The sequence below is a fragment of the Cetorhinus maximus genome, chromosome 6 (genome assembly GCF_964194155.1).
Source record: "Cetorhinus maximus chromosome 6, sCetMax3.hap1.1, whole genome shotgun sequence".
Lineage (NCBI taxonomy): Eukaryota > Metazoa > Chordata > Chondrichthyes > Lamniformes > Cetorhinidae > Cetorhinus > Cetorhinus maximus.
The window spans coordinates 157,257,351-157,275,624 of record NC_135884.1 but is presented as its reverse complement, the minus strand read 5'-3'; the positions used below and the strand labels follow the sequence as shown (position 1 = coordinate 157,275,624).

At 47.1% G+C, this 18,274-nt stretch overlaps 1 protein-coding gene across 6 annotated transcripts in view; it reads left to right on the top strand.

The window, feature by feature from the left end:
- Positions 1-18,274, top strand: part of LOC144682263 (protein CBFA2T3-like) — a 182,684-nt gene that overhangs the window by 129,831 nt on the left and 34,579 nt on the right. For all 6 annotated transcript variants that reach the window (XM_078544717.1, XM_078544719.1, XM_078544718.1 and 3 more), the window contains 2 exons: positions 1,810-2,060; positions 15,793-15,884. In XM_078544717.1, the coding sequence (XP_078400843.1) occupies positions 1,810-2,060; positions 15,793-15,884 (343 nt within the window). The remainder of the gene's footprint in view (positions 1-1,809; positions 2,061-15,792; positions 15,885-18,274) is intronic.

Genomic DNA, 18,274 nt, shown 5'->3' with positions numbered 1-18,274 from the left:
TTCTGATACCATGAAGTTATACAGTAACTTGAAAAATTCCTCATCTGTTGCTCATTCTAGTAAAGCCCGACAAGAAACAAAACCTTGTAAAATTTCCTCCAGTCAAACATGGCGAATATCAATGTCCATAGAGACCAGTAAATTTTAAAAAGAAATTTGAATTCCCAGAGACCAACTTAAGATTTCAAATTTTACCACTTTTAGTGCAACAAACTAAAAGCAAAATTAATTACACACCATTTTTGTAAGCAACTTATAATTTAAACTACAGAACAGAACTTACACTTTTACTCTTAACGTGACTAAAAATCCCACTCCCCAGTTATACTTTACACTGTCCCCTAAGTAGACATTCAATTCTCCCAGAAACAGTCCAAAGTGATTCTTAGCTCCCCAGGGTTTATTTCCATTCTTTTCCTTTCTCAGTTTTCTCAGCACTGCCTTTCATGAGGGTTTTTTCTGGAGATTCTCCCTCTGGCTCAAGTCAGGCATATCTTCCAGCCTTGTTTTACATCCTCACAAGTTGGTCTTTTCAAACTGGGCGCGACCTCCCACCTGCATTTTGCGCAGTGAACTATAGATTTACTGCTTCTATCTGCTCTCTCTCTCTCTTGGATCCTGCCAGATTGACCCCACCTATGAGGTTCAGTGATATTTTAGAAGAGAAAAAAAAGCCTGCAAGCAGATATAAGCCCATCCCCATGACAGCATGAATCACATGGGCCTTGTATCCAGGTAGAAATGCTAATTAGCTATCCTTTCAATTCCCAACTTCATTCTATCTTGAAATTTAATAGACAATTAAAGTATAACCATTTATAAAAGCGGGCATTCTTAACACCCTCCTGGGACTTTGGAGAGTAACAATCTAACCTCTGTCAGCACAGATGCATCTGTCATCGTCTATAAGAGTAAACACCTTGCACCTGCTTCCTGGTAAAACAACCTTTAACAATCAAACCAACCAGATTTACTGCCAGCAGAACTCAGAACACGTCACATGACCCCCCGTAATTCCTCCATTTCACCCTATATTAATACCACATTCCCACAGCTCCTTCACTGTCGCTGGGTCAAAACCCTAGAACTCTGTCCCTTACAGCTCTGTGGGTGTATCTACAACACATAGGCTGCAGTGGTTCAAGACAGCAGCACACTGCCACCCTCTCGAGGGCAATTAGCAATGGGCAATAAATATTGGCCTAGACAGCAACATCCACATCCCATGAACGCATAAAAAAACATAATCTTACAAAAACAAAAAATGCTGGAAAAACTCAGCAGGTCTGATAGCATCTGTGGAGAGAAAGACAGAGTTAACGTTTCAAGTCCATATGACTCTGCTTCAGAGCTCTGATGAAGAGTCATATGGACTCGAAACGTTAACTCTGTCTTTCTCTCCACAGATGCTGTTAGACATGCTGAGTTTTTCCAGCATTTTTTGTTTTCATTTCAGATTTCCAGTATCCGCAGTATTTGGCATAATCTTACAAAATCTTGCATTTGTAACAATAAACTAATGATTGTGCTGCATTACCAATGTCAGTTGTCTCAGTGAGCTCATTTCAAACTGCTCACATTCCTTTCTGTCAATTGGCATTTTATATCTCTTGCAAGTTCCTCAGTTTTTCAATTAACTGTGTCATTAGAAAGTACTTTGGCCTTGAACTTCTGTGTTGTGTCTTCAATCACCATCACTTCCCACATTTCTACAGCAGCTGGAAGGATCAGCTCCTCTCCCATTGTGTGGACTTCCTTGCTTTTAGCTTGACGCGTTGACATTTGACTTTGTCTCTGCTTCTTTTGCAGGACCAAAGAGAATGGGTTAACTTCTGACCCGCTACACGCAGAACACCTCAGTAAAAGGCCATTTACGCTCAGTCCTGGCCAATGTTTCAGTCCAAGCAATGGGCTAAATCACCAACCCAATGGACTGCCGCACCAGGCACCACCACCACCACAGCACTACCGGCTGGAGGACCTGGCTGTGGCCCACCACTACAGGAACGCTTACAGGCACCTGGAACACAGGAACCTCAGGGATCGACACGGGCCTGCAGGTCAGTTCATTATACCCGCCTGTTGGTCAATAAGTACGAACACTCTGACACCCGCCTGTTGGTTAATAAGTACGAACACTCCGACACCAGCCTGTTGGTCAATAAGTACGAACACTCCGACACCAGCCTGTTGGTCAATAAGTATCAACACTCTGACACCAGCCTGTTGGTCAATAGGTACGAACACTCTGACAACAGACTGTTGGTCAATAAGTACGAACACTCTGACACCAGCCTGTTGGTTAATAAGTACGAACACTCTGACACCAGCCTGTTGGTTAATAAGTACGAACACTCTGACACCAGCCTGTTGGTTAATAAGTACGAACACTCTGACACCAGCCTGTTGGTTAATAAGTACGAACACTCTGACACCAGCCTGTTGGTTAATAAGTACGAACACTCCGACACCAGCCTGTTGGTCAATAAGTACGAACACTCCGACACCAGCCTGTTGGTCAATAAGTATCAACACTCTGACACCAGCCTGTTGGTCAATAGGTACGAACACCCTGACAACAGACTGTTGGTCAATAAGTACGAACACTCTGACAACAGACTGTTGGATAATAAGTACGAACACTCTGACAACAGACTGTTGGTCAATAAGTACGAACACTCTGACACCAGCCTGTTGGTTAATAAGTACGAACACTCTGACACCAGCCTGTTGGTCAATAAGTACGAACACTCTGACACCAGCCTGTTGGTCAATAAGTACGAACACTCTGACAACAGACTGTTGGTCAATAAGTACGAACACTCTGACAACAGACTGTTGGTCAATAAGTACGAACACTCTGACAACAGACTGTTGGTCAATAAGTACGAACACTCTGACACCAGCCTGTTGGTCAATAAGTACGAACACTCTGACAACAGACTGTTGGTCAATAAGTACGAACACTCTGACAACAGACTGTTGGTCAATAAGTACGAACACTCTGACAACAGACTGTTGGTCAATAAGTACGAACACTCTGACAACAGACTGTTGGTTAATAAGTACGAACACTCTGACAACAGACTGTTGGTCAATAAGTACGAACACTCTGACAACAGACTGTTGGTGAATAAGTACGAACACTCTGACACCAGCCTGTTGGTTAATAAGTACGAACACTCTGACAACAGACTGTTGGTCAATAAGTACGAACACTCTGACAACAGACTGTTGGTCAATAAGTACGAACACTCTGACAACAGACTGTTGGTCAATAAGTACGAACACTCTGACAACAGACTGTTGGTTAATAAGTACGAACACTCTGACAACAGACTGTTGGTCAATAAGTACGAACACTCTGACAACAGACTGTTGGTTAATGAGTACGAACACTCTGACACCAGCCTGTTGGTTAATAAGTACAAACACTCTGACACCAGCCTGTTGGTTAATAAGTACGAACACTCTGACAACAGCCTGTTGGTTAATAAGTACGAACACTCTGACACCAGCCTGTTGGTCAATAAGTACGAACACTCTGACACCAACCTGTTGATTAATAAGTACGAACACTCTGACAACAGACTGTTGGTTAATAAGTACGAACACTCTGACACCAGCCTGTTGGTCAATAAGTACGAACACTCTGACACCAGCCTGTTGGTTAATAAGTACGAACACTCTGACAACAGCCTGTTGGTTAATAAGTACGAACACTCTGACACCAGCCTGTTGATTAATATGTACGAACACTCTGACAACAGCCTGTTGGTTAATAAGTACGAACACTCTGACACCAGCCTGTTGGTCAATAAGTACGAACACTCTGACACCAGCCTGTTGGTTAATAAGTACGAACACTCTGACACCAGCCTGTTGGTTAATAAGTACGAACACTCTGACACCAGCCTGTTGGTTAATAAGTACGAACACTCTGACACCAGCCTGTTGGTTAATAAGTACGAACACTCCGACACCAGCCTGTTGGTTAATAAGTACGAACACTCCGACACCAGCCTGTTGGTTAATAAGTACGAACACTCTGACACCAGACTGTTGGTTAATAAGTACGAACACTCTGACACCAGCCTGTTGGTCAATAAGTACGAACACTCCGACACCAGCCTGTTGGTTAATAAGTACGAACACTCTGACACCAGACTGTTGGTTAATAAGTACGAACACTCCGACACCAGACTGTCAGTCAGTGAGTGCCCACACTCCGACACCAGCTTGTGAATCTGCAATTGGAAACACAGAAACTAGGAGCAGGAGTAGGTCATTCAGCCCTTTGAGCCTGCTCCGCCATTCAATATCATCATGGTCAATCCTCTATCTCAAAGCCATATTCCCACTCTCTCCCCTTGACGTCTTTAGAGTCCAGAAATCTATTAATTTCCTTCTTAAATATATTCAGTGATTTCACCTCCACAGCTTCTGTGGTAGGGAATTCCACAGGTTCACCACCCTCTGAGTGAAGATGTTTCTCCTCATCTCTGTCCTAAATGACCTACTCCATATCCTGAGACTGTGACCCCTTGTTCTAAACCCTGCATCCAGTCTGTCCGCCCCTGTTAGAATTTTATATGTTTCAATGAGATCCCCTCTCATTCTTCTAAACTCCAGTGAATACAGGGCCTAGTCGGCACAGTCTCTCATACAACAATCCTGCCATCCCAGCAATCAGTCTGGTGAACCTTCGCTGCACTCCCTCTATGGCAAATATATATTTTCTTAGGTAAGGAGACCAAAACTGCACACAATACTCCAGGTGTGGTCCCACCAAGGCCCTGTATAGCTGCAGTAAGACATCCTTGCTCTTATACTCAAGTCCTCTCGCAATGAAGACCAACATACCATTTGCCTTCTTAACTGCTTGCTGCACCTGCATGCTTGCTTTCAGTGATTGGTGTACAAGGACACCCAGGTCCCTTTGTACATCAACATTTCCCAATCTATCACCATTTAAATAATACTCTGCCATTCTGTTTTTCCTTCTGAAGTGGATAACTTCATACTTAAACACATTATACTGCATCTGCCATGTATTTGCCCACTCTCTCGACTTGCCTAAATTGCCTTGAAGCCTCTTGACAACCTCCTCATCACTCACATCCCCATCTAGTTTCATGTTGTCAGCAAACTTGGAAATATTACATTTGGTTTCCTCATCCAAATCATTGATTTATATTGTGAATAGCTGGGTCCCAAGCACTGATCCCTGCGGTACCCCACTAGTCACCACCTGCCACTGCGAAAAAGACCCATTTATTTCTACTCTCTGTTTTCTGTCTGTTAACCAATTCTCAATCTATGCCAATAAATTACCCCTAATTCCATGTGCTTTAATTTTACACACTAACCTCTTATGTGGGACTTTATCAAAAGCTTTCTGAAAATCCAAATACGCCACATCAACTGGTTCTCCCTTATCTATTCTGCTAGTTACGTCCTCAAAAACTCCAGTAGGTTTGTAAAACATGATTCCCCTTTCATAAATCCATGTTGACTTTTGTCTAATCCCATTGATCTTTTCTAACTGTCCTGTTATCACATCCTTTATAATAGACTCCAGCATTTTCCCTACTACTGATGTTAGGCTAACTGGTCTGTAATTCGCTGTTTTCTCCCTCACCTTTTTTAAATAGTGGGGTTACATTTACCACCCTCTAATCTGCCAGGACTGTTCCAAAATCTACAGGACTTTGGAAGGTGACAACCAAAGCATCCATCGCCACTTCCTTTAGTATCCTGGGATGTAGATTATCGGGCCCTGGGGATTTAATGGCTTTCAGCCCCAATAATTTCTCCAGCATTATTTTTTTAGTAAGACTAATTTTCTTCAATTCCTCCTTCTCACTAGACCCTTGGCTCCCTAATATTTCTGTGAAGTTATTTGTGTCTTCCTCCGTCAAGACAGAACTAAAGTAGTTGTTTAATTGCTCTGGCATTTCCTTGTTCTCTATTATAAATTCTCCCATTTTGACTGTAAGGGACCTACATTTGTCTTCATTAATCTTTTTCTTTGTATATACTGACAGGGAAGAATTTTTTGTTTTATGTGTGGTGGGCGGGCCCCGCACATCCGCGTGTAAAATGATGTGTGGTGAGGTTGGGCGAGCGTCCTGACGTCACCGCGCGCCATCGCCATATTTCGCTGGGCAAGCGAGCGTTGATCTCCAATGCGCGCCTGCCAACAATTAACGGGCTACTTAAGGCCCTTTAGTCTTCAATCGACACCGATTTCTTGGCGCCCGTGTGATCATCGGGTCTGTGCACGGGTGCAATGGGCGGGTGGATAGGAAACATTTCTATTAACCTCATCCACAGGCGGGATAAGAGGGCTCAAACGGGTCGTGAATCTGCTCTGTGAAATATTTATTGGAGAAACTTTTTAAAACTTGCCTGTGTGATCTGCAGTACTTCAGAATGTATCCCAGCTGCTTTTTATGGACTCTTAATCTTCAGATCAGCACCTTGCAGTGAGGAATCTTTTCCGGGCCCGCAGGCTTCAGGAAGCCTTCCTTTAGCCTGGGCATGGGATCTGATCTGTCCACTGGAGGCAGCCCCTCTGAGGAGGAAGGGAGGGCTAGAATAAGGAGGAGGCTGGGAGTGCACATTCAGCCTCCAGGGGAGCCACCTTTGGGAGGACAGGCGCAGGCACAAGGGGTGCAGGGCCAAGAGGTTGTCCAAGGTGGAAGGGGCTGTAGAAGACGCCACTATCCTGCTGCCAGGGTTTGCAGGCGGTGAAGCAGCTACCTCAATATGTCTGAGGTGCAGTGCCGAAGGAGACTCCGACTCTCAAGGGAGACAGTCAACTATATCTGTCAGATGATTGGGCCTGGGATATCCCGTAACTGTGTGGGTGGACACCCCATGCCAGTGGCTCTGAAGGTCACAGCTGCTCTCAACCTCTATGCCTCTGGCTCCTTCCAGGGCTCGGTGGGTGATCTTTGCGGTGTCTCCCAATCTGCTGTCCACACTTGTGTCAAGCAGGTTACAGACGCTCTGTTCAGGTGTGCATTGACCTTCATCCACTTCTGTTGGGACCAGGCAAGTCAGGCACAGCGAGCTAGAGGCTTTGCAGCCATTGCTGGGTCCCCCGTGTCCAGGGTGCTATAGGCTGTAAACATGTGGCCATCAAGGCGCCAGCAGGTGAGCCCGGTGCCTTCGTCAACAGGAAGGGCTTCCACTCCATGAACGTGCAGATAGTGTGTGATCACAGGATGCTGATTCTACAAGTCAGTGCAAGGTACCCAGGCAGCTCCCATGATGTCTACATCCTCAGACACTCCCAGGTGCCGGGGCTCTTCAGTGCTCCAGCCAGGCTTGATGGATGGCTGCTGGATGACAAGGGCTATCCCCTCAGAGAATGGCTCATGACGCCTCTCCGCCATCCAAGAACAGAAGCTGAGCAGCGGTACAATAGGAGGCACGGCACCACAAGGGCTGTGGTGGAGAGAGCCATCGGTCTTCTCAAGATGCGCTTCCGATGCCTGGACCGTTCAGGGGGCGCACTCCAGTACCCCCCAGATCGTGTGTCGGTGATAGTGGTTGCATGCTGCACTCTCCACAATCTTGCGCTGGAAAGGGGGGACACAGTGGACGATGAAGACATCGACGCAGTGGCTGCGGCTGCACATGATGAGTCCAGCAGTGAGTGCGAGGATGAGCACGCACAGGGAAACGCTGAGGGGGTAGACGCTGACCCGGGCATGCTCCAGGGAGGCAGAGACACCCGGGAGGCTTTAATCCAACAAACCTTCAGCTAGCACAGATGGATCAGCAGGACCAGCCTTGGCTGCAGGCTCCATACTCGAGTGCAAGTGCAAAATCTGTAAGGTCATCAGCACTAACTAAGGGCCTTGTACATAAAGGTTAATGTCCAAAAAAACCCTCATGACACTTTTCTTAAACATACACATGCAGAAGAAACGAGGCACCCTCAGCCACGGTGACACATCTGGCATATAATGTGTGAATCAGAAGTTATCACAAATATTAAACAATAGTGTAAACAATCAAAAAGAAATTATAAGGACCTAAACTCGGGCCAGCACAAAAGCACCAGTGAGAAACTCGTGGTGTGCCTAATGTGCCCCATGCCTTCGTTTCTGGGTGCTATGTCTTGGTGCTGCCCCATCACTCAGAGTGGCATCTGAGCCAGCCTGCTGACTCTGCTGTCCTGTTGGCCTCGATGACCTTGGTGGTTGTCCTCCGGCCTGTGGACCCTGTGCTGGCTCCGCCTGGGATGGAGCTGCCAGTGCCACAGCTGGCATCTCCCCAGTCACCGCAGCCTCACCGGATGCAACGGTCACTGGCAGAGGGGCGGAGGAGCTGGTGCCCTCACCCAGAGCGCCCTGAGAGGAGCCCGCAGAGATGACAGGAAGCTGCTGCGCCGACATAAGGTCACCTCAGACCTCCCTGCTCACCATGGATGGATGGGCACTGAGCTGGGAAGCTTGATGCCCAGACCATCTCCCACACTGGCACTGACCAGCTGAGGTCAATGCCGATGTGAGGGCTTGCTGGTCTGTGTGCATTCCCTGGAAGCCCTGATTGGTCTCCTGGAGGAGCCTCTCCACGAGAGTTGCCACCCTCTGTCTCTGCTAGCTCCTCCAGCAACTGTGAAGTGCCCTCATCACTGTGCCCCGGGACACTAGCCGATGTTTGAATTCCCACCGAGGTGCCAGTATCTGCGCTGGTGCCTGCCTGTCAGAGATGGTGTGACGCTGGTGAGACTTCAGGGCCCTCAGGTGTGAGAGGTCCACACCTGCTCCCACTCCTGCTCCCCCCACCCCCAAATGGAAAATCCTGGTCATAGAAACTTTTACAGTCCACGTTTATGTTCCTTGCAAGTTTATTCTCATACTTTATTTTTCCCCTCTTAATCAATCTCTTTTGCCTCCTTTGCTGAATTCTAAACTGCTCCCAATCCTCAGGTTTGCTACTTTTTCTAGCAACTTTATATGACTCCTCTTTAGATCTAATACTATCCTTAATTTCTTTTGTTAACCATGGTTGGACTGCTTTTCCTGTTGAGTTTCTGTGCCAGAAAGGAATGTATAACTCTTGCAATGTATACATTCATTCCTTAAATATTAGCCATTGTCTCTCCGCCATCATGCCTTTTAATGAAGTTCCCCAATCTATCTGAGCCAGCTTATGCCTCATACCTTCACAGTTTCCTTTGTTTATATTTAGGAACCTAGTTTCAGATCGGACTACTTCAGTTTCCATCCTAATGGAGAATTCTAACATGTTATTTTTAGTCACTGTTCTTGAAAGGATCCCACACAACAAGATGATTAATTAATCTCTTCTCACTCCACAATACCAAATCTAGGATAGCCTGTTCCCTAGTTGGCTCCCCAATGTACTGGTCTAAAATCTCGTAAACACCCCAGGGCCAGGATTTTCCGTTTGGGGTGAGGGGGAGTGGGAGCAGGTGTGGGCAGGCGCAGACCCAATCACTGCCCGCAATCGGGTCCACTCCGCCAGTTTATGTGGGCAGGTCATTTAAGGCCCGCCCAGTGTATTTGCCGATTCCCGTGGATAGTGGGAGTGTGCGGGCGGTGGCGGGCGTGCATAGACCGCCGGGTTTAATGCCAACCTGGCAGCCTGTTTAAGAGAAGGCCTGGCAGCCTTTTGTAGGCTGCTCACATTGGCCAGTTCCAGGCCGCAGCACAGGAGTTCAGGTGAGCAGGCCAGGCTGCAGGGTAGGCCAGAGGAGCAGGCCAGGCTGCAGGGTAGGCCAGAGGAGCAGGCCAGGCTGCAGGGTCTGCCCCAGGAGCAGGCCAGGCTACAGGGTAGGCCAGAGGAGCAGGGCAGGCTGCAGGGTAGGCCAGAGGAGCAGGCCAGGCTGCAGGGTCTGCCCCAGGAGCAGGCCAGGCTGCAGGGTAGGCCAGAGGAGCAGGCCAGGCTGCAGGGTCTGCCCCAGGAGCAGGCCAGGCTGCAGGGTAGGCCAGAGGAGCAGGCCAGGCTGCAGGGTAGGCCAGAGGAGCAGGGCAGGCTGCAGGGTAGGCCAGAGGAGCAGGCCAGGCTGCAGGGTCTGCCCCAGGAGCAGGCCAGGCTGCAGGGTAGGCCAGAGGAGCAGGGCAGGCTGCAGGGTAGGCCAGAGGAGCAGGCCAGGCTGCAGGGTCTGCCCCAGGAGCAGGCCAGGCTGCAGGGTAGGCCAGAGGAGCAGGCCAGGCTGCAGGGTAGGCCAGAGGAGCAGGGCAGGCTGCAGGGTAGGCCAGAGGAGCAGGGCAGGCTGCAGGGTAGGCCAGAGGAGCAGGCCAGGCTGCAGGGTAGGCCAGAGGAGCAGGCCAGGCTGCAGGGTCTGCCCCAGGAGCAGGCCAGGCTGCAGGGTAGGCCAGAGGAGCAGGGCAGGCTGCAGGGTAGGCCAGAGGAGCAGGCCAGGCTGCAGGGTCTGCCCCAGGAGCAGGCCAGGCTGCAGGGTAGGCCAGAGGAGCAGGCCAGGCTGCAGGGTAGGCCAGAGGAGCAGGGCAGGCTGCAGGGTAGGCCAGAGGAGCAGGGCAGGCTGCAGGGTAGGCCAGAGGAGCAGGGTAGGCTGCAGGGTAGGCCAGAGGAGCAGGGTAGGCTGCAGGGTAGGCCAGAGGAGCAGGCCAGGCTGCAGGGTGGGCCAGCGGGGGGGCTAATGCGCCCCTCGTTTTTCAGATGAATGCTTTGCTGCCCTCCTCGAGGAGGTGGCAGCACGGCGGGTGGTGTTGGTCCCCCAGGAAGAGAGGAGGAAGACCCCCCGCATGACCAAACGTGCCTGGGAGGGGGAGGCAGAGGTGGTGAGCTCCTGCGATGTGGTGCAGCGCACCTGGATCCAGTGCCATAAGCGCTTCAACAATTTGTTTTTTTTTTTGCAAAAATATACTTTATTCATAAAATATCTTCAACCACATTCCAAACCATTTCAAAAACACCATTACAAGGGTACAATCCAGGTTAAACTTTTACAAAATGTATCACCAGGTGCATCAGTACAAACAATATTACAATCATTTACAGCCTTTCATTTTGAGCTGTACAGCCCGAGGGGCTCTAAACAGTTCCCAGTCTCTCGGTGCGCTGTGGCAGAAAGGTCTTAGACAGCGACCCTTCCCCATTGCGCCTTTGCGGCAGCTGCCCCAAGCTTTAGTGCGTCCCTCAGCACGTAGTCCTGGACTTTGGATTGTGCCAGTCCGCAACAATCGGTCGGGGACAACTCTTTGTGCTGGAAGACCAACAAGTTTCGGGCAGACCAAAGCGCGTCTTTCACCGAGTTGATGATCCTCCAGCTGCAGTTGATGTTTGTCTCGGTATAGAGGTTGAGAGCAGCTGTGACCTTCAGTTTAAAGCCTTCCCAACAGCATTAGTAAATTACCCTGCAAGGAACTCAGCCCTGGCTCTGTTTAGGTGCAACCCCTTCTGACGTGTACATTTCCTACATCCTCCAGAGCTGGTCTTACTGTCACAGGAAACTAAAGCCTTCCCTCCAGCACCATATTTCCAGTCATGTGTTCATCTGTTTTATCCTCCTATTTTTATACTCACTTGCTCATGGCACTGGGAGTAATCCGGAAATTACTACTTTTAAGGTCCTGCTTGCTAATTTCCTACCTAGCTCCCTAAATTCTGACTGCAGGAGCACATCCCTCTACCTGCTTATGGTGTTGGTATCGTGGGGACCATGACTGCTGGCTGTTTACCCTCTCCCCTCAGGGCGCTCTGCAGCCATTCAGTTACATCCTTGACCCTGGCACCAGAGAGGCAACACATCATCTTAGATTCATGTCCTTGGCTGCAGAAATTTAATTAATGAATAAAATCAAATTATTTAGTAAATCTGGAATTCAAAGCTAGTCTCAGTTTCTTGCTCACCATTACTATCATTGATTGTCGTAAAAACCCATCTGGTTCACTAATGTCCTTTAGGGAAGGAAATCTGCCACCCTTACCTGGTCTGACCTACATGTGACTCCAGACTCACAGCAATGTGATCGACTCTTAACTGCCCTCTGAAATGGCCTAGCAAGCCACTCAGTTATACCAAACCTCTGCGGAAAAGTCAAACCCGATAAACTGCAGCGGATTCAAAAGGCAGCTCACCTCCTTCTTGAGGGTAATTAGGGATGGCAACAAATGCTGGCCTTGCCAGCAACACCCACATCCCATGAAAGAATTTTTAAAAAGCTTTGGCACCAACCTGTCATTCGGTAACACTCTGACACCAGTCTGTCATCCTGTATTTGACCACACACCAATACCAGTCCCTCGGTCTGTTCCCTAGCCAGCAGCTCTAGCCCTCTCTGTGGTCACCTATTCATTCTGAACCAGACTATTCATAACATTTGTTATGATCCATTTTGGGACCATTAATATTTGAACAGAAATCCAAATATCTTGTTTTAACCAATTGAACAAAGCCACAAGATTTCACCTTTTTTTAACAAAACAAACTTTATTGTACATAAAAGACTTGAACAAAACATGCACTATTAACTTCACAATATGGTTTAGAACTATATATATTATGCACTCAGGTTTACTTCCTACTTCCAAGAGTTCTCTTAGAAGATATATATAGGGAAGATGGTGGCATAGTGATCATGTCACTGGGTTGGTAATCCAGAGGCCCAGGCCTTTGCTCTGGGGATGTGGGTCCAAGTCTCACCATGGCAGCTGGTAGAATTTGATTTCAATTAATAATAAAACCTGGAATTGAAAGCTAGTCTTAGTAATGGTGACCAAGAAACTATCATCGATTGTCGTAAAAACCCATCTGGTTCACCAATATCCTTTAGGGGAGGAAATCTGCCGTCCTTACTTGGTCTGGCCTACATGTGACTCCAGACCCACAGCAATGTGGTTGACTCTTAACTGCCCTTGAAATAGCCTAGCAAGCCATTCCACACTAGGGAAATTAGGAATGGGCAACAAATGCTGGCCTTGCCAGTGACACCCACATCTCATGAAAGAATAACATTTTAAAAATCAATTTAAAGTTATTTACTTCTGTAGGGACCACCATGAAAATGTCACAGTCCTCTGGAGAAATTTTCCTCAGCTCAGCTATTCTCAGAGGTAAAACTTTCTTGATTGTGGAGGTCTCAGTCCATTGTTCTGATTATTTTTCAGTACTTCCAAGCTAATCTGCTGGTTATTTTCTTTTGCAATAAGGTACTGTGAGGCATAGTCTAGATTCTCCCACTAGCTTCAGTTAGGCAATCTTTCAGTTTCTGTTCCTCACAAAATTCAAACTGAGGTTAAGCCTCACCTGCCTTCCATGCGGCCAATGATGAAGTTAGTGTTTTACTTTGTTTACCGTGCAGGTCTATCTAACTGCCATTTATTTTGGCTAACTCCATTCAGTGAGATGCAAACCCCACAAGGTCCGAACTGCAACTAAAAACCTCTCCCAGCAAACATGAAGATAAATTGAAAGCAGAGAGCCTTCCTAAGCTCCAACCATCTCCATGACAATGTAGTCTGCTCTGGGCTATCCTCAAACTGACCCTTAAGTTAATTATCCTTCATTTACAATTTCTTTTAGATCTGATGAAGTAAATAGGTATTGCAACCTTCCAGAGTTTACTGAATGCTTTTAAACTGATTTAGCTCTAATTTGCAAAACAAAATCAGCTCTCTGGTCTGTACTTTGCAAGCAGTGTAGACATAATGTTTCCAGTTCTGCAGTTAAATAAGCCCACCTGCTGTTTTATAGCTCAATTTATTCTATTCTGACCTTTTTAACCTACCATCTCTTGAGGTGTTTTAGTGATCTCTAAAGCCCAGCATTTTAATTACCTTACCTTTATAAGAATAATCTTCCTAGAACCAAATATTACCTCTAAAATATTAACATGAATCATGAGCTAGGTATTCCTAACACATTGACATCTTATTTGATCCTGAGCTGAATTTCGAGTCCTTCTACATTACAATTTGGCTGCACATTCAAATACCAGGCCTGTTGGTCACAATTTTTAAAAATTCTTTCACGGGATGTGGGCAACGCTGGCTAGGCTAGCATTTATTGCCAATCCCTAATTACCCTCGAGAATGTGGTGGTGAGCTGCCTCCTTGAACCGTTCCTATACCTGTGTGATGCTGTTAGGGAGGGAGTTCCAGGATTTGGACCCAGCGACAGTGAAGGAACAGCGATATGTTTTTAAGTCAGGATGGTGAGTGGCTCGGAAGGCAGCTTGCAGGTGGTGATGTTCCCATGCATCTGCTGCCCTTCTAGGTGGTAGAGATCGTGAGTTTGGAAGGTGCTGTCAAAGGAGCCTTGGTGAATTTCTGCAGTGTGTCTTGTAGATGGTATACACTGCTAGCACTGTGCGTCTGTGGTGGAGGGAGTGAATATTTGTGGATGTGGTGCCAATCAAGCAGGCTGCTTTGTCCTGGATGGTGTCAAGCTTTGAGTGTTGTTGGAGCTGCACACATCCAGGCAAATAGAGAGCATTCTATCACACTCCTGACATGTGTCTTGGTGGACAGTCTTTGGGGAGTCAGAAGGTGAGTTACACACATCAGAATTCCCAGCCTCTGACCTGCTCTTGCAGTCACAGTATTTATATGACTGGTCCAGTTCAGTTTTGATCAGTGGTAACACCCCCAGGATGTTGATAGTGGGAGATTCAGCAATGGTAATGCCATTGAATGTCAAGATGAGATGGTTAGATTCTTTCTTGTTGGAGATAGTCATTGCCTGGTATTTGTGTGGCACGAATGTTACTTGCCACTTGTCAGCCCAAGCCTGGATATTGTCCAGGTCTTGCTGCATATGGGCATGAACTGCTTCAGTATCTGAGGAGTCGCGAATTGTGCTGAGCATTGTGTAATCATCAGTGAACATCCCCACTTCTGACCTTATGATGGAGGGATGGTCATTGATGAAGCAGCTGAAGATGGTTGGGCCTAGGACACTACCCTGAGGAACTCCTGCAGTGATGTCCTGGGACTGAGATGACTGACCTCCAACAACCACAACCATCTTCCTTTGTGCTAGGTCTGACTCCAACCAGTGGAGAGTTTTCCCCCTGATTCCCATTGACTCCAGTTTTGCTAGGGCTCCTTGATGCCATATTCGGTCAATTGTTGCCTTGATGTCAAGGGCAGTCACTCTCACCTCACCTCGGGAGTTCAGCTCTTTTGTCCATGTTTGCACCAAGGCTGTAACGGTCAGGAGCTGAGTGGCCCTGGCAGAACCCAAACTGAGTGTCAGTGAGCAGGTTATTGCTAAGCAAGTGCCGCTTGATAGCACTTTTGATTACCCCTTCCATTACTTTACTGATGATCGAGAGTAGACTGATGGGGCGGTAATTGGATTTGTCTTGCTTTTTGTGGACAGGATATACCTGGGCAATTCTCCACATTCCGGGTGGATGCCAGTGTTGTAGCTGTACTGGAACAGCTTGGCTAGGGGCATGGCAAGTTCTAAAGCACATGTCTTCAGTTCTAATACTGGAATATTATCAGGGTCCATAGACTTTGCACAATCCAGTGCCTTCAGCTGTTTCTTCATATCACGTGGAGTGAATCAAATTGCCTGGAGACTGGCACCTGTGATGTTGGGGACCTCCGGAGGAGGGCAAGATGGATCATCCACTCTTCTGGCTGAAGATTGTTGCAAATGCTTCAGCCTTGTAAAATGCTCACATTCTGGTACCATGCTGGATGTGGGTGGTGACTGGAGGCCTGGAATTACAGAGTTTAGTGTCCAGTGTTTAGTTACCGTTCTGAACTCGGTTTGCGTTTACCAGGATGGGCTACAGTTTCTGATCGCTGCTGATGTTGGCATTTTGTTTCCAGCTCCAGGAGTACATGGATCCCGACAAGAAGCAGTAATTGATCATCGCTTGACGGACAGGGAGTGGGCTGAGGAATGGAAGCACCTGGATAATGTAGGTGTGGGGAATTGACAAATGCTGTTGAGGGTTTACTCTAAAATGTTCTGAAACAGAGAGCTGAATGTTCAGTAGTTTTAACTGTTTTTATTTTCCTTACCATCTCTCCTGAAGAAGCGGATTCAGGCTGAGAATGGGTTCAAGGGCCCTGGGTACAGGATGCTGGCTGTCCTCTGTAATCCCACTCACATGAGCCCAGACAGTGATGGAGGGGCATGGGTGTCACATCTGAAAGCAGCCTATTAGTGTCTGGCTCTACCTCAACGCCTCTCTCAACCAATATATTCTTTCTGATTTGTCAGTCAGGACTGGATCAGTCAATTTCCTCCAATTAAATATTGGAAAAACCAAAGCCATTGTCTTTGGTCTTGGCCGTAAACTCCAATACCTAACCACTAAGTCCATCCCACCCGCTGGCCACCACTTCAGGCAGAACTAGACTGTTTGAAACCTGGACATCCTATTTGACACTGATATGAGTGTCCTAACATTTGTTTCCCTTTAAAAAGACCACTTACTTCCACCTCTGCAATGTCACTCCTGCCTCAGCCCATGTGCTGCTGAAACCCTCACCCATGCCATATCCCCAGACTCAACGATTCCAATGCTCCTCTAGCTCCACTAAATTACACAACACTACATTATTTCATTATACTGTCTTGTATTGCACTACTACACTCTGTTACATCATGCTGCGGTGTACTCTAACACACTATACATAGGATTCCATAAGATATAGTGCACAGAAACAGGCCATTCAGCCCACCGAGTCCTGCTGGTGTTTCTGCTCCACTTGAGCTGTCTCCCATCTTTTCTGATCTAAATCTAACATCATAACCATCAATTCACTTCTCCCTTCCCTTAAATGTATCTACACCATTCATTTCAACCACTCTCTGTGGTAACGAGTCCTGCATTCTCACCACTCTTTGGGTAAAGAAGTTTCTTCCGAATTCCCTGTTGGATTCCTTGGTGACTATCCTATATCCTATATCAATGGCCTCTAGTTATACTTTTCCCCACGAGGGGGAACAATTCCACTGTATCCACTCTATCAAAACCTTCTATAATTTTAAAGACCTCTAATAGGTTACCCTTCAGTCAATCCTTTCCTGATATATCCACACATTTCTGGTAGATGGGTTTATAAATATACGAATTAGGAGCCTGGTTTGATTTCTTATGGCCTTGCTAACCTGTGGAGTAAGTTTCAATGATTGATGTATTTGTACTCCGAGATCCCTTTGTTCCTCTACCCCTCCAAAGTAATAAGTGAACTCCTATTCTTCCTACCAAAAATGTACTGCGCTGTACCATATTATACTTAATTCTTTAAAATTCATTCATGGAATGTGGCCTCCGCTGGCTGGGCCAGCATTTATTACCCATCCCTAATTGCCCTTGAGAAGGTGTTGGTGAGCTGCCTTCTTGAACCGCTGCAGTCCATGTGGTGTAGGTACACCCACAGTGCTGTTAGGGAGGGAGTTCCAGGATTTTGAACCAGTGACAATAAAAGAACGGTGATATATTTCCAAATCAGGATGGTGAGTGACTTGGAGGGGAACTTGCAGGTGGTGGTGTTCCCATCTATCTGCTGCCCTTGTCCTTCTAGATGATAGCGTTGTGGGTTTGGAAGGTGCTGTCAAAGGAGCCTTGGTGAATTCCTGTAATGCATCTTGTAGATGGTACACACTGCTGCTACTGTATGTCGGTGGTGGAGGGATTGAATGTTTGTGGATGTGGCACCAATCAAGTGGGCTGCTTTGTCCTGGACGATGTCAAGCTTCTTGAGTGTAGTTAGAGCTGCACTCATCCAGGCAAGCGGAGAGTATTTCATCACGCTTCTGACTTGTGCCTTGTAGATGGTGGACAGGCTTTGGGGAGTCAGGAGGTGAGTTACTCTCTGTAGCCACAATGTTTATATGGCTAGTCCAGTTCAGTTTCTGGTCAATGGTAACCCCCAGGATGCTGATAGTGGGGATTCAGCAATGGTAATGCCATTGAATGTCAAGGGGCGATGGTTAGATGCTGTCTTGTTGGACATGGTCATTGCCTGGCACTTGTGTGGTGCAAATGTTACTTGCCAATTGTCAGCCCAAGCCTGGATATTGTCCAGTGGACATGGACTGCTTCAGTGTCTGAGGAGTCACGAATGGTGCTGAACATAACATACTCCATAACCTTATACTAAACTGCTCTATAGTACAAGATATTGCCTTGGACTGTATTATGCATTATACTTAACACGTTAAAGGGGCAGCGTAGTGGTAATGTCACCGGACTAGTAATCCAGAGACCCAGGCTAATGCTTTGGAGGCATGGGTCCAGATCCTACCATGGCAGGTGGGGGAACTTAAAATCTGGAATATAGAGCTCGTCTCAGTAAT